This window comes from Staurois parvus, unplaced genomic scaffold (assembly GCF_062004578.1).
Source record: "Staurois parvus isolate SC_StPar_1 unplaced genomic scaffold, SC_StPar_1.0 ptg001182l, whole genome shotgun sequence".
In the NCBI taxonomy this organism is placed as follows: domain Eukaryota; kingdom Metazoa; phylum Chordata; class Amphibia; order Anura; family Ranidae; genus Staurois; species Staurois parvus.
The window spans coordinates 134,607-148,231 of NW_028318978.1; the positions used below are offsets into that span (position 1 = coordinate 134,607).

Here is a 13,625-nt window from a genome sequence, read left to right on the forward strand (position 1 = left end):
GCTGGCCGCTCGGCATCGCTGGACGTGGGTCGCACGGCTGATGGGGCGTCTCCTGGGCAGCCTGGTGAGTTACCTTTTTCTTTTTCTTCTGCGCTAGGGGACCTGTTGGGGGGCGGGGCCTCGGCGGTGCGGGAGGTCGGCGTTCCCGATTCGGGTCGCGGGGGGGGGCTCTGCGATTTGATTTCAGGTTTGCGTACCTTGTTGCAGCGCCTTGAGCGGGGCGGTAGTGGGGTCCCTGGGCCTGCTGCGGCGTGGCTCCCGCCGGCTGGTGGGGACGGTTTACAAGTCCGAGTGCAGGACGGGGGGGCCGTGCGGAGATCGGGGGTTTCTCCTCCCTCTGGTTCTGGGCCTGCGGTGGTTGCGGCGGAATCTGATGCTTTGGGTTCCACGGCTTTGGATGGGGGTGCGGGGGTGTCCGGAGCGGTCGGCTTGGCGGACTCGGCCAAGTGCGAGGTATACGTGTGCTTCGAGGGCCCTTTAGGTGCGCACTTGCCGTTGGAGGTTCGGGAGCGGATTTGGAGCGGGGAGTATGTGGAGATCTTCACGCTCTTGCCGTTGGAGCGTTTTCCTTTGGAGGGGTTGCGGGTTGACGAGGGCAGGCGGGAGGAAGCGGAGAAGCGGCATTTTCGCTTTATCCCGCGTACTTTTGCAAATTGGATGCAGGCGTTTGCGATCATGGCCAGTGTTATTGGGGAAAAGGCTCCTGAGCATTGCTCGGCGCTTTTTTGTTACCTTGACGCCATTAGCGAGGCTCACAGGGTTTACGGTGGGACTGCGTGGCTTCGGTATGATGAGCAGTTTCGGCAGCGGCGGGCTGTTCGCCCTTCATTGCGTTGGGACCATAAGGACATTGGTCTTTGGATGCGCCTCATGACTCCAGCGAGGCCTCCTGGTCCGTTTTTTCAGGGGGGGGCCGGTGGTTCATTCTCCCCCGGACAATCGGCCTCAAAGCGTAGGGGCTTCTGTTGGCAGTTCCAGGAAAGCGCTTGTCGTTTCGGAGGGTCCTGCCGTTTTAAGCATGAGTGTTCCGGTTGCGGCGGCTCCCATCCGTTGTCGCGCTGTTTCAAGCGGGGCAGAGGCCCTTCCGGCGAGCATGCGGGTAAGAGGGACGACACCGGTGAGGGTGGAAAGGATGCAGCCTTTCCTAGATAGATATCCTGATCGGGCAGCCGCTGTGCTGCTGGCGGCAGGTTTTTCGGAGGGTTTCCACATCCCGTGCACTTTGACTTCCGTTCCCCCCTTGGCTCGGAACTTGCGGTCGGCCTTGCGGCATGCGGAGGTTGTTTCGGTTAAGTTGCGAAAAGAAGTGGGGTTAGGTCGTATGGGCGGCCCATTTTCTTGCGCCCCGTTTTCGGATCTGGTGGTTTCCCCCTTGGGGGTGGTGCCCAAGAAGGAGCCAAATTCATTTCGGTTAATTCATCACCTGTCTTTTCCTAAAGGGGGGTCGGTGAATGACGCTATAGATCCGCAGTCCTGTTCAGTGTCTTACACGTCGTTTGACGCAGCGGTTTTCTGGGTTCGTCGTTATGGGCGTGGTTCGCTTATGGCGAAATCGGATGTTGAGTCCGCGTTTCGATTGTTGCCGGTACATCCGGACAGTTTTCGTTTCTTGGGTTGTCATTGGGAGGGCTCGTTTTACGTTGATAGGTGCCTTCCCATGGGGTGCTCCATATCTTGTGCTTTGTTTGAGCAGTTCAGTTCGTTCGTGGAGTGGGTGGTGCGGGATGTTTCCGGGGTCAATTCTGTCATCCACTATTTGGATGATTTTCTTTGCGTGGGTCCGCCAGCTTCCAGAGTGTGCGCCGTTTTGCTGGCCACTTTGCAGCACGTTGCTGAACGTTTTGGGATTCCGCTGGCTTTGGACAAGACGGAGGGCCCGGCTTCGGTCATTACTTTCCTGGGTATCGTTTTGGACTCTGATGCAATGGAGTGCCGGCTGCCTGAGGACAAGCTTTTGGCCCTGCAAGGGGAAATTGGTGGGGTGCTCGGCAAGCGAAAAATTCAACTGCGGGCCTTACAGTCGTTGTTGGGTAAACTGAACTTCGCTTGTCGCATCCTGCCAATGGGTCGGGTGTTTTGCCGCCGGTTGGCGGCGGCGACGGCAGGGATTACTTCCCCTTTACATTTTATTCGTTTGACTAGGGAGCATCGGGAGGATTTGCGGATTTGGCACACTTTTTTGACTTTGTTTAACGGACGGGCTTTGTGGATGTCTGGCCCGGTCAGCAATTTTGACTTGGACTTGTTCACGGATGCGACGGCTTCCGGGGGTTATGGGGCCTTTTTTCAGGGACGGTGGAGTGCGGCTCCGTGGCCTCCTTCCTGGGTGGCGGCGGGTTTCCTTCGTAACCTGGTTCTGTTGGAACTTTTTCCGGTGGTCTTGGCGGTTGAGGTTTGGGGTGCAGATTTTCGGAATCGGAAGGTTCGTTTTCATTGCGACAATTTGGGGGTGGTTCAGGTCATCAACCGGGTGTCGGCTGCCTCACGGCCGGTGGTTGGCCTGCTTCGCCATTTAGTGTTGCGTTGCCTGCAGCTGAATGTTTTTATCCATGCGGTGCATCTCCCTGGGGTGGACAACACTTTGGCTGACGCTTTGTCTCGTTTTCAGTGGGACAAATTCCGGGAGTTGGCGCCGGCTGCGGAGCACCGTGGGGTTCCTTGTCCCGACTGACTGTGGGAGATTGCCTTGGGGTCGTATCAGGCTGGATCTGGCGGTCGGTGAGTGAGGCGACATGGTCTGCGTACTCGTTGGTTTGGCGGGAGTGGCTGGACCTGTTACAACAGGTCGATATTGATCCCTGGGGGCCGGAGGTGCGTGTGGCATTGCTGTACTATTTGGCGAGGAATTTGGAGCGGGGGGTGTCTGCTGCGGCGGTGGATCGGCGGTTGGCTGGTTTGGCCTTCTTTTTTAAGTTACAAGGGTGTCGGGATTTTACCAAAGATTTCTGGGTGCGTCAGGCTATTCGGGGTTACCGTAGGGCTCATCGCAGTAGGGATTCTCGTCGCCCGGTGTCCTTCGAGTTGTTAGGATCTTTATTTACACATTTGCGGTTTGTTTGTTCTTCGGACTTTGAAGTGGGCTTGTTTAGGGCGGCTTTTGCGGTGGCCTTCTTTGGGGCGTTGCGTATTGGGGAGCTTGTTAGTCCATCCAAATCGGTGCTTGGGGGGTTGTTGGTGGATGATGTTGTGTGCTCGGGCGACTGGGTGGAGGTGTTCATCCGTCGGTCTAAGACGGACCGCTGGGGTCGTGGTGCGCGGGTTCGGTTTCTTGCCCTTCCAGGATCACTAGTGTGCCCGGTGCTTGCGGTTCGAGAATTTTTGTCCCGGCGTCCGGTGGGGCAGGGGTCCTTTTTGATGCATGCTGATGGGTCCCCGTTAACTCGTTTTCAATTTGTGTCGGTTTTTCGGAAATGTTTACGGGATGTTGGTTTGGATGCGTCTTTGTATGCTTCGCACTCGTTTCGGATTGGGGCTGCTACTGAGGCCGCCCGGTGGGGTTTGTCGGATGAGGCGGTAAAACGGATTGGTAGGTGGGATTCGCAGAGATTTCGCCTGTACGTTCGCCCGCATCTGCTGGGGGACTAAGGGTGGTTTCCGGGTTCTTTTGGTTGATGGGGCTGGGGGAGTTTGTCCTGTCTCTGTGATGTTGTTGGTTCTTGTGGTAGTTTTGGTTCTTTTATTTCAGATGGAGCAGTTTGCCTGGTCTGGATCCTGGGGCACTCCTACGTTTTTTGGGGGGCTCGGCGGGCGGATGTGCGGCCTAATGGCCGGCAGCTGGGATTGGCTAGGCGAGCGGCTTGTGTCCGATGGATAGGTGTGCCGGGGATGTTGTGGGGTCGTGTGGTACCTGAGGTGCGGCGTTTTGCATGCCTGGATAGACCGCCGGATGTTTTGGTGCTTCATGCGGGTGGTAACGATCTGGGGGTTCGGTCCATGCGGGAGCTGGTGCGGGATGTTAAGCTGGATTTTCTTTACTTGCGTCGGGATTATCCCGAAATGGTGTTGGTGTGGTCGGACATGGTAGCCCGCACCTCTTGGCATTTGGCGCGGTCGGTGGAGCAGCTCAATAAGGCTCGGATCAAGGTCAACAAGGAGGTGGGGCGCTTCTTTGTTCGGAATGGGGGGTTGGTGGTCCGGCACTTTGAGTTGGAGGTTGATACTTGGCGGTATCTGCGGAGTGATGGGGTTCATCTCAATGCCGTTGGCACGGATTTATGGGCTCTGGGTTTGCAGGACGGAGTTCAGAGAGCTGTTCGTTTGTGGTGGGGCACGCATGGGTAAGGGCTTACCCAGCGTGCTGTGGCGGTTGTTGGTCTTGGAGGCGGTTCTTATCTTGGAGGTACAGATAATGGTGTGGGACCCATCGGTGGTATGGTGTGCCCGGGGACATTCCAGTTAACCAAGGTTTAACTGGAAGGTGGTGGTGCTGCACTGCGGACGGTATGGTTGTCTCCGAGCTGGTTGGTTGCGGCTGGAGGCCTTTGTGTAATATGGTTGTCCGCAGGTGCATTTCATATCATTTTGGTGGGGTGCCTTCGAAGACCAACAACAACAACTCTGTATGTTTCTGTTATAAGGAATGGTTGGTGTTAAAAAATGTTTGTTAATAAAAGGCCATGTTGGCCATTTACTCCAAAAATTGGTGTCATGGTTTTTATTTAAGTATAGTAAGGGGGGAATTTGGATGACCTATCTCTGGTGCTCTAGTCAAGTAATGCCCGTAGCGAAAAAAGGAAAGGAAAATTAGCGCAGGGCAGGCATGACTAGGCCTAGAGTGGGAAGGAGAGTAAGAAAGGGTTAATGATGTGCCAGGGGGGTGTGGAAAAGGATAGATGGGTGTGCTGGTTGGTGGAGAGAGAGCGTGGGTGGGCTCTGCCGCACCTTAGGGTGGGGTGTCCCAGGGGGGGGAGGCATCATTTCGGACCTGGACGTTGGTGAGTGAGATTCCCTCCCGCCCTCCCCTGTTATAGGGAGTTTTTGTGTTACTCTCGGGGGTCAGGGGGTTGTTTCGGTCTTGGGCGGTTGTTGGTCTTGGAGGCGGTTCTTATCTTGGAGGTACAGATAATGGTGTGGGACCCATCGGTGGTATGGGATGCCCGGGGACATTCCAGTTAACCAAGGTTTAACTGGAAGGTGGTGGTGCTGCACTGCGGACGGTATGGTTGTCTCCGAGCTGGTTGGTTGCGGCTGGAGGCCTTTGTGTAATATGGTTGTCCGCAGGTGCATTTCATATCATTTTGGTGGGGTGCCTTCGAAGACCAACAACAACAACTCTGTATGTTTCTGTTATAAGGAATGGTTGGTGTTAAAAAATGTTTGTTAATAAAAGGCCATGTTGGCCATTTACTCCAAAAATTGGTGTCATGGTTTTTATTTAAGTATAGTAAGGGGGGAATTTGGATGACCTATCTCTGGTGCTCTAGTCATGTGTAATGTACAGAGTGCAGGGTCCATAGTGTGTAATGTACAGAGTGCAGGGTCCATAGTGTGTAATGTACAGAGTGCAGGGTCCATAGTATGTAATGTACAGAGTGCAGGGTCCATAGTGTGTAATGTACAGAGTGCAGGGTCCATAGTGTGTAATGTACAGAGTGCAGGGTCCATAGTGTGTAATGTACAGAGTGCAGGGTCCATAGTGTGTAATGTACAGAGTGCAGGGTCCATAGTGTGCAATGTACAGAGTGCAGGGTCCATAGTGTGTAATGTACAGAGTGCAGGGTCCATAGTATGTAATGTACAGAGTGCAGGGTCCATAGTGTGTAATGTACAGAGTGCAGGGTCCATAGTGTGTAATATACAGAGTGCAGGGTCCATAGTGTGTAATGTACAGAGTGCAGGGTCCATAGTGTGCAATGTACAGAGTGCAGGGTCCATAGTGTGCAATGTACAGAGTGCAGGGTCCATAGTGTGCAATGTACAGAGTGCAGGGTCCATAGTGTGCAATGTACAGAGTGCAGGGTCCATAGTGTGTAATGTACAGAGTGCAGGGTCCATAGTGTGTAATGTACAGAGTGCAGGGTCCAGGAGTATGTAATGTACAGAGTGCAGGGTCCATAGTGTGTAATGTACAGAGTGCAGGGTCCATAGTGTGCAATGTACAGAGTGCAGGGTCCATAGTGTGCAATGTACAGAGTGCAGGGTCCATAGTGTGCAATGTACAGAGTGCAGGGTCCATAGTGTGTAATGTACAGAGTGCAGGGTCCATAGTGTGCAATGTACAGAGTGCAGGGTCCATAGTGTGTAATGTACAGAGTGCAGGGTCCATAGTGTGCAATGTACAGAGTGCAGGGTCCATAGTGTGTAATGTACAGAGTGCAGGGTCCATAGTGTGTAATGTACAGAGTGCAGGGTCCATAGTGTGTAATGTACAGAGTGCAGGGTCCATAGTGTGTAATGTACAGAGTGCAGGGTCCAGGAGTATGTAATGTACAGAGTGCAGGGTCCATAGTGTGTAATGTACAGAGTGCAGGGTCCATAGTGTGTAATGTACAGAGTGCAGGGTCCATAGTGTGTAATGTACAGAGTGCAGGGTCCGTAGTGTGTAATGTACAGAGTGCAGGGTCCATAGTGTGTAATGTACAGAGTGCAGGGTCCATAGTGTGTAATGTACAGAGTGCAGGGTCCAGGAGTGTGCAATGTACAGAGTGCAGGGTCCATAGTGTGCAATGTACAGAGTGCAGGGTCCATAGTGTGCAATGTACAGAGTGCAGGGTCCAGGAGTGTGCAATGTACAGAGTGCAGGGTCCGTAGTGTGTAATGTACAGAGTGCAGGGTCCGTAGTGTGTAATGTACAGAGTGCAGGGTCCATAGTGTGCAATGTACAGAGTGCAGGGTCCATAGTGTGCAATGTACAGAATGGAGGGTCCATAGTGTATAATGTACAGAGTGCAGGGTCCATAGTGTGTAATGTACAGAGTGCAGGGTCCATAGTGTGTAATGTACAGAGTGCAGGGTCCGTAGTGTGTAATGTACAGAGTGCAGGGTCCGTAGTGTGTAATGTACAGAATGGAGGGTCCATAGTGTGCAATGTACCCAGCCCCATTAATTTGGTTAACAAGGGGGCGGGGACAAGCAGTTGAGATTGTTGTGTAAATAGGGTGACAAGGCCTTATATGGGCAATGACCTCACGGGGTATACCCAGCTCTTTGGTTACACTCAGTGGAGGGGACCAGAGCTGTCATTCCTGGCCGGTGTAGTAATGGGTTCGGATGTTTTTTATCTTTCTGTGAGTAGAGGGTGTCGCTCACCTTGACTGATTGCGATGGGCATCGCCGGATGACTTACCTTCAGTTACATTCACGATGAATTCACATTGTGCGACTTTTATATTTTATTTATTAATACCGGAAATGTCAGACAGTGCGGTGTGTGTAATTACTACGTGCGGTACATGGTTCCGTAATTCATTGAGGTACATAGTACGCCTTACTCATTCACATGGGGGGCTGTTATCAGGGGATTCCCTTTATTTTTAAAGGGGCTTTTATATTCCAATAACCCCCCTCCACTCACAGACCATCCGACATCACCAGGCCAGGGTTGTGGGTATGTGGCCCTTGTTCTCATTAATATGGGTACAATGTGATTTGCTGGGGGATCCCCCATCCTAAGGACATGTGGCCTGGCAAGGTTCAGGAAGGACATTTTCTCATCCTCCCCTTTATTGGGCAGCCAGTCTGCCTGCTCAGATAAGGGTCTCGTAAGGACTTCATGGGAGTATACTTTTTTCTTTTTTGCGTGGGGCATCCCATAAAATCCACACCAGACTGGGAGGATCTGGTATTTAATATAGGTTCAACGCTACATTTTGTTTCTCTTGTTTTCTTTGTACCCCTTTGTCAAGGTCCACCCACATGCCACGCCCACAGCGATTAGCTAACCGAGGCGCGCACATGCAGCCATGACTTGGGGTAAGAGGGAATAAGGGGGACTTAACTTTGAATATATCTACGTATATAAGACCGGTGCTGATATACTTTCACAGCCCGCACTACCTCTTGGCCACCACCGGGGGGAGACTCCACTCCAATCCAGCTGGCTAACAACACACTGGCAGATATAAATCTTATATACAATCTGGTGCACTGATTAGAGTTGAGGAGCCCTAGGGTCCCTCCAGCTATCCTACAGTTAGAACCCCAGTTTGAATCACTCTTCAACTGTCCATAGACCCCCACACCAGACACACCACAATAGGTAGTTTGCCACCACCCAAAAGTTTATCCACAAAACGGTCTGTTGGGACACCCCACACACACAGATCTCCGTCTGGCCGATCTATTACCTTTACAATCTGCCAACACGCAGTGCAATTGCATACAGATTGGCAATGAACTTGACCGAGCGTATGAAGGCACTAAAATACGATCCAATCTAATCCAATCTAATCTCTCCAATCTAATCTCTTAGAAGATATGAGCCCGAGCTTAAAACACAGAATTAACTTATTAATTTTATGATTTAATATCCCGAAAGTGGTCAGAGCAAAAAATATGTACAAAGTATAAAAAGTTACAGAAAATACAAAAAATACAAGAAGACACACAATTGGCTACTCACTATAAAATAAAAGGGAATAAAAAACAGAAATAAAACTTTTACCGAGATCTATCCTTTGACTGGAGCAAGTCAGAGAGTCCACAATCCGTCAGTCAAATAGAACCGGCTCCATACGAATCACAATGTCCCAATGTCCAGGTCCTCAATTTATGGGGATATGGACATAGGCGGGACATTAGTTCTTGGCCAACTGACCCTGGGGGGTGTTCCTGTACCCGCCCACAGGATGTTCTGGGTGCCGAACTGCCCAAAGTCAATTGGACCAGGAACGGTTTGAATCACCAAGTCGGAGATTGAATTTCCAACACCAGCGCATCAGTCCGATCACGACAGTACCAATCACTATCGCACTCCAGTGCCACCTAACCATATCCTGCATTTTTCTGACATTCTACATAGGCCACAAATACCGTTTTTACATGCAGATGTAGCCTACAGAGTGCCGAATCAGAAGGAAGTATTTTCATCTCTCTGCAACTAATACTTTAGCTTTTATGAGGGATGAAACATACCCCTTTGATCTATGTATATACTTTAGAGCTCCCCAGACAGATCGGGGCCCCCCTGGTGTCATGAAGCCAAAATGTCTGTGTTTTTCTTTTAACTTCAGGAAGATGGCACAGTCTGATTATGTATAGGTGACAAAATCTTATTAGCACCCGGGTGCCACTTCCAGCCTGAGGAAGCTCTGTCTCTTTTCAGATACTAATGGGTGACCATATGCCTTAATTCTGAACACATCTTTAATTAAAAGGAATGAACTAAATTTACGATTACATATTGGTACAGGTCACATATTATCTACTCAAATCTGTACATTTATGTCACACCCTTCCTACCTTGGAAGTTCTTGGTGGTCAGACTGGGGACAGCAGAGGTGGTGGTGGGAGTGGTCGTCTCAGGTAGACTGGTGGTGGAACCGGTTGATGAATGTAGACTAGTGGTGGAACCGGTTGACGAATGTAGACTGGTGGTGGGAAAGGTTGACGAATGTAGACTGGTGGTGGAACTGGTTGACGAATGTAGACTGGTGGTGGGAATGGTTGACGAATGTAGACTGGTGGTGGAAATGGTTAATGAATGTAGACTGGTGGTAGGAGTGGTTGATGTATGTAGACTGGTGGTGGGAGTGGTAGATGTATGTGGACTGGTGGTGGTAATGGTAGATGTAAGTGGATTGGTGGTGGGAATGGTAGATGTATGTAGACTGGTGGTGGGAGTGGTAGATGTATGTAGACTGGTGGTGGGAGTGGTAGATGTATGTAGACTGGTGGTGGGAGTGGTAGATGTATGTGGACTGGTGGTGGGAGTGGTAGATGTATGTGGACTGGTGGTGGTAATGGTAGATGTAAGTGGACTGGTGGTGGGCATAGTAGATGTATGTAGACTGGTGGTGGGAGTGGTAGATGTATGTGGACTGGTGGTGTGAGTGGTAGATGTATGTGGACTGGTGGTGGGAGCGGTAGATGTATGTAGACTGGTGGTGGGAGCGGTAGATGTATGTGGACTGGTGGTGAGAGCGGTAGATGTATGTGGACCAGGGGTGGACTGACCATTTTGAAACTCGGTCACTGCCCCAGGGCCCTGTAGGAAGTCCCTTGAGCTGCTCCTGGTACCTTTCTTAGGCTTTTTTGGGTGTGGTTTGAATGTGGGTGAGGACACAGGGGCCCCATGATCCCCTATTGCCCGGGGGCCCCATGAGTTGTCAGTCCGCCCCTGATGTGGACTGGTGGTGGGAATGGTAGATGTATGTGGACTGGTGGCGGGAATGGTAGATGTATGTGGACTGGTGGTGGGAATGGTAGATGTATGTGGACTGGTGGTGGAAATGGTAGATGTAAGTGGACTGGTGGTGGGAGCGGTCATCTCATCTAGTGGGCCCTGGCAGTCACAGCTCAAACCACTGCCATAGAAGTTGAAGGAGCTGGAGATGTTCCCAGCTTGCGACGCAGAAGTTGTGGCACCTGCAGAGAACAGAAATTCACAGATTAATGGAACATCTCATCCATTTCTAGAATAATTCCTCCTGGGTTAGGGCTGCACCAGATGTGCTCCTATCAGTACTGTAGTCTGGTGTCAGAAACCATGGGGCCCCATACAGCCAACCTGACAGCCCCCCCCCAAAAAAAAAGAGTTTACTGTGCTTCAGTTATGAGTTAACACAGCGAGTGACTGGTACCAATCACTTATTGTGTTCATTCAGGAATGAAAGGAGCTAGTAAAAGTGATTCTTCCCCCACTCTCCATCCTGAAGGATCCTTTTGTGTGCTTGCAGATGCCGGTGGCAAGAAGAGAAGGGAAGCTGGATGCACTGCTGGAGTGAAGGCACACACGGGGGCCCTGGGTAGCAGGGGGGCAATTACTGGAACAAATCTCCTGGCTAAAAGCCAGGAGGAGGGAGAGCTGAAGAAGTCAACTTTCAGCTGCTGCAGAGAGCAATACAGGGGTTTGGATCCAGTAATTGCCCCCCACCCCATGCTGATCACCCTCCCTGCCCACATTTGAGTCACTCAGCTGGCTTGGGCCCTGTACAGTAGGATCAGTGGTACCCCGTTATCCATGGCCCTGACTGTAGAGGTATCAGCCAAATCATAATGTGCAACTTGAACTCTACTTTGTGAATAAAAGAGAAGTTAAAATGCTGATAAAAAGGTAAGCGGGGAGTAACAGGCATAAGACAGAGTATACCAGGCAATGCATCTATTGTCATCAGGGCTGCCCAGGTGTAATTCCCACAAATGTCAGTAGGGGGCAGCACAATACAGATCTGAGTACATGAACCCCAGCACAGTTCAGCCTAGTGCAAACATAGTTGTCTGCAGTCTCCTGGGGTGTGGGGGGTGGTAACACATCTCTGACAAGGAAGCTGGTGGTAGTAGGTACCCTGATGATCAGCTAAAGGGATCTCCAGACAAGCTCCACCCAAAGGGATTTGTGCAGGGCCGTCCTAATGAACAGACACCCCTGGGAGCTGCCCAGGTGCCCCGGGTGCACGTGAGGCCCCTGCAGTTACCTCCCCAGCAGGAGGAATGGCATGTGGACAGAGCGGGTTATCAGTGCAGTGGGTAGGGGAAACTACTGGAACTGATCTTCCATGTGGCTCTTCCTGCAGCAGCTGAAATCTGTCATCACCTCCTCCCTCTCGGAATGGAGAGCCACACAGAAGATCAGTTCCAGTATATTCCCCCACCTGCCAAACTCATCACTTGCTCTGTCCACATGCCATTCCCCCTGTCCAGGCCCCCGCTGTGTACCCCCTGCCGTGCGCCTGTCATGCAATGTGCTCACCCCTCTGCAGCTCTGCCAACTTCCCTTTGCTCCTGCCAGTTTCTGCGGGGGACAGGACATCTTCTAATGGGGCCCCAGTGCATTACTCTGCCCCAAGGCCTATTATGCTATTAAGATGGCACTGGATCTGTGGACTGGTTCCATCTACAGTGATCTCCATACAGGCTTCATTCACAGGGCTCTCCAGAGGACTCACCTACAGCGATCTCCATACAGGCTCCATTCACAGGGCTCTCCAGAGGACTCACCTACAGGGATCTCCATACAGGCTCCATTCACAGGGCTCTCCAGAGGACTGATCTACAGGGATCTCCATACAGGCTTCACTCACAGGGCTCTCTAGGCAGGACTGACCTACAGGGATCTCTGGACAGGTTCTACATACAGGGATTTCCAAACAGGTTCTACCTACAGGGATCTTCACACAGGTTCCACCCACAGGAATCTCTGGACTGACTCCACTCACAGAGACCTCTGGACTGGCTCCACCCACAGAGATTTCTGTAAAGGCTCCACCCACATGCATCTCCAGACTGGTTCCACCCATAGGTATCTCCAGACAAGCTCCACCCACAGGGATCTCTGGACCGGCTCCACCCACAGAGATTTCTGGACAAGCTCTACTCACAGAGATCTCTGGACCAGCTCCACCTACAGAGATCTTTGGACTGGCTCCACCCACAGGTATCTCCAGACAGGCTCCATCCACAGGGATCTCTGCACAGGCTCCACTCAGAGATCTCTAGACTGGCTCCACCCACAGGGATCTCTGGACCAGCTATACCCACAGGGATCTTTGGACCTGCTTCACCTACAGGTATCTCTAGACAGGCTCTACCCACAGGCATCGCTGGAAAAGCACCACTCACAGGGACCTCTTGATCGGATCCACTCACAGATATTTCTGTAAAGGCTACACCCACAGGCATCTCTGGACTGGATCCACCCATAGGTATCTCCAAACAGGCTCTACCCACAAGGCTCTCTGGACAGGCTCCACTCACAGGATCTCTGGACCGGCTCCATCCACAGGGATCTTTGGGCCAGCTCCACCCACAAGGATCTCTGGGACAACTCCACCAACAGGGATCTCTGTACCAGCTCCACCCACAGGGATCTCTAGACCATTTCCACCTACAGGGATCTCTGTACCAGCTCCACCTGCAGGGATCTCTGGACCAGCTCCACCCACAGGGATCTTTGGACCTGATTCACCCACAGGTATCTCTAGACAGGCTCAACCCACAGGGTTCTCTGTGCAGGTTCCACATACAGGGATTTCCAGACAGGTTCTACGTATTGTGATCTCTAGACAGGTTCCAAACACAGGGATCTCTGGACCAGCTCCACTCACATGGATTGCTGGACCGGCTCCATCCACATGTATTTCCAGACAGGTTCCACTCACAGGCTTCTCCAGACAGGTTCCACCTGCAGGGATCTATGGATAGTATTCACCCAAATGGATCTTTGGACAGGATGCCCAGGTAGTAGCTGAAATCCCATGCTCTCATGCTGTCATCTGATGGCCAGTGAAAGAGCCCCTCCCCCACCTGTTGACATCTAACATACCTAGTCACTGCTGTCTTATCAGGCACAGCCTCTCTGAGCAACTGATGTCTGGAAATAATAGAACATGTATCCCCTGGGCATGTGCAGGAATAGCAAAATAAAGAGAAGTATTACCAGTAAAGCTGTAGGACATGACCCAGACATCTTCATTTGAAAGTTGTTGAACATAGTGAGATCCCGAGGAGATGGTCACCATCGCCCAGGA

The 13,625-nt window shown here is 51.6% G+C and overlaps 1 protein-coding gene across 1 annotated transcript; it reads left to right on the forward strand.

Annotated features, from left to right (window-relative positions):
- The first annotated feature begins 698 nt into the window (after positions 1 to 698).
- LOC149438526 (uncharacterized) lies at positions 699 to 2,671 on the forward strand. The gene has a single exon (XM_089659759.1). It carries the CDS (start codon positions 1,019 to 1,021, stop codon positions 2,669 to 2,671), a length of 1,653 nt encoding a protein of 550 aa, XP_089515885.1. The 5' UTR covers positions 699 to 1,018.
- Positions 2,672 to 13,625: the final 10,954 nt, after the last annotated feature.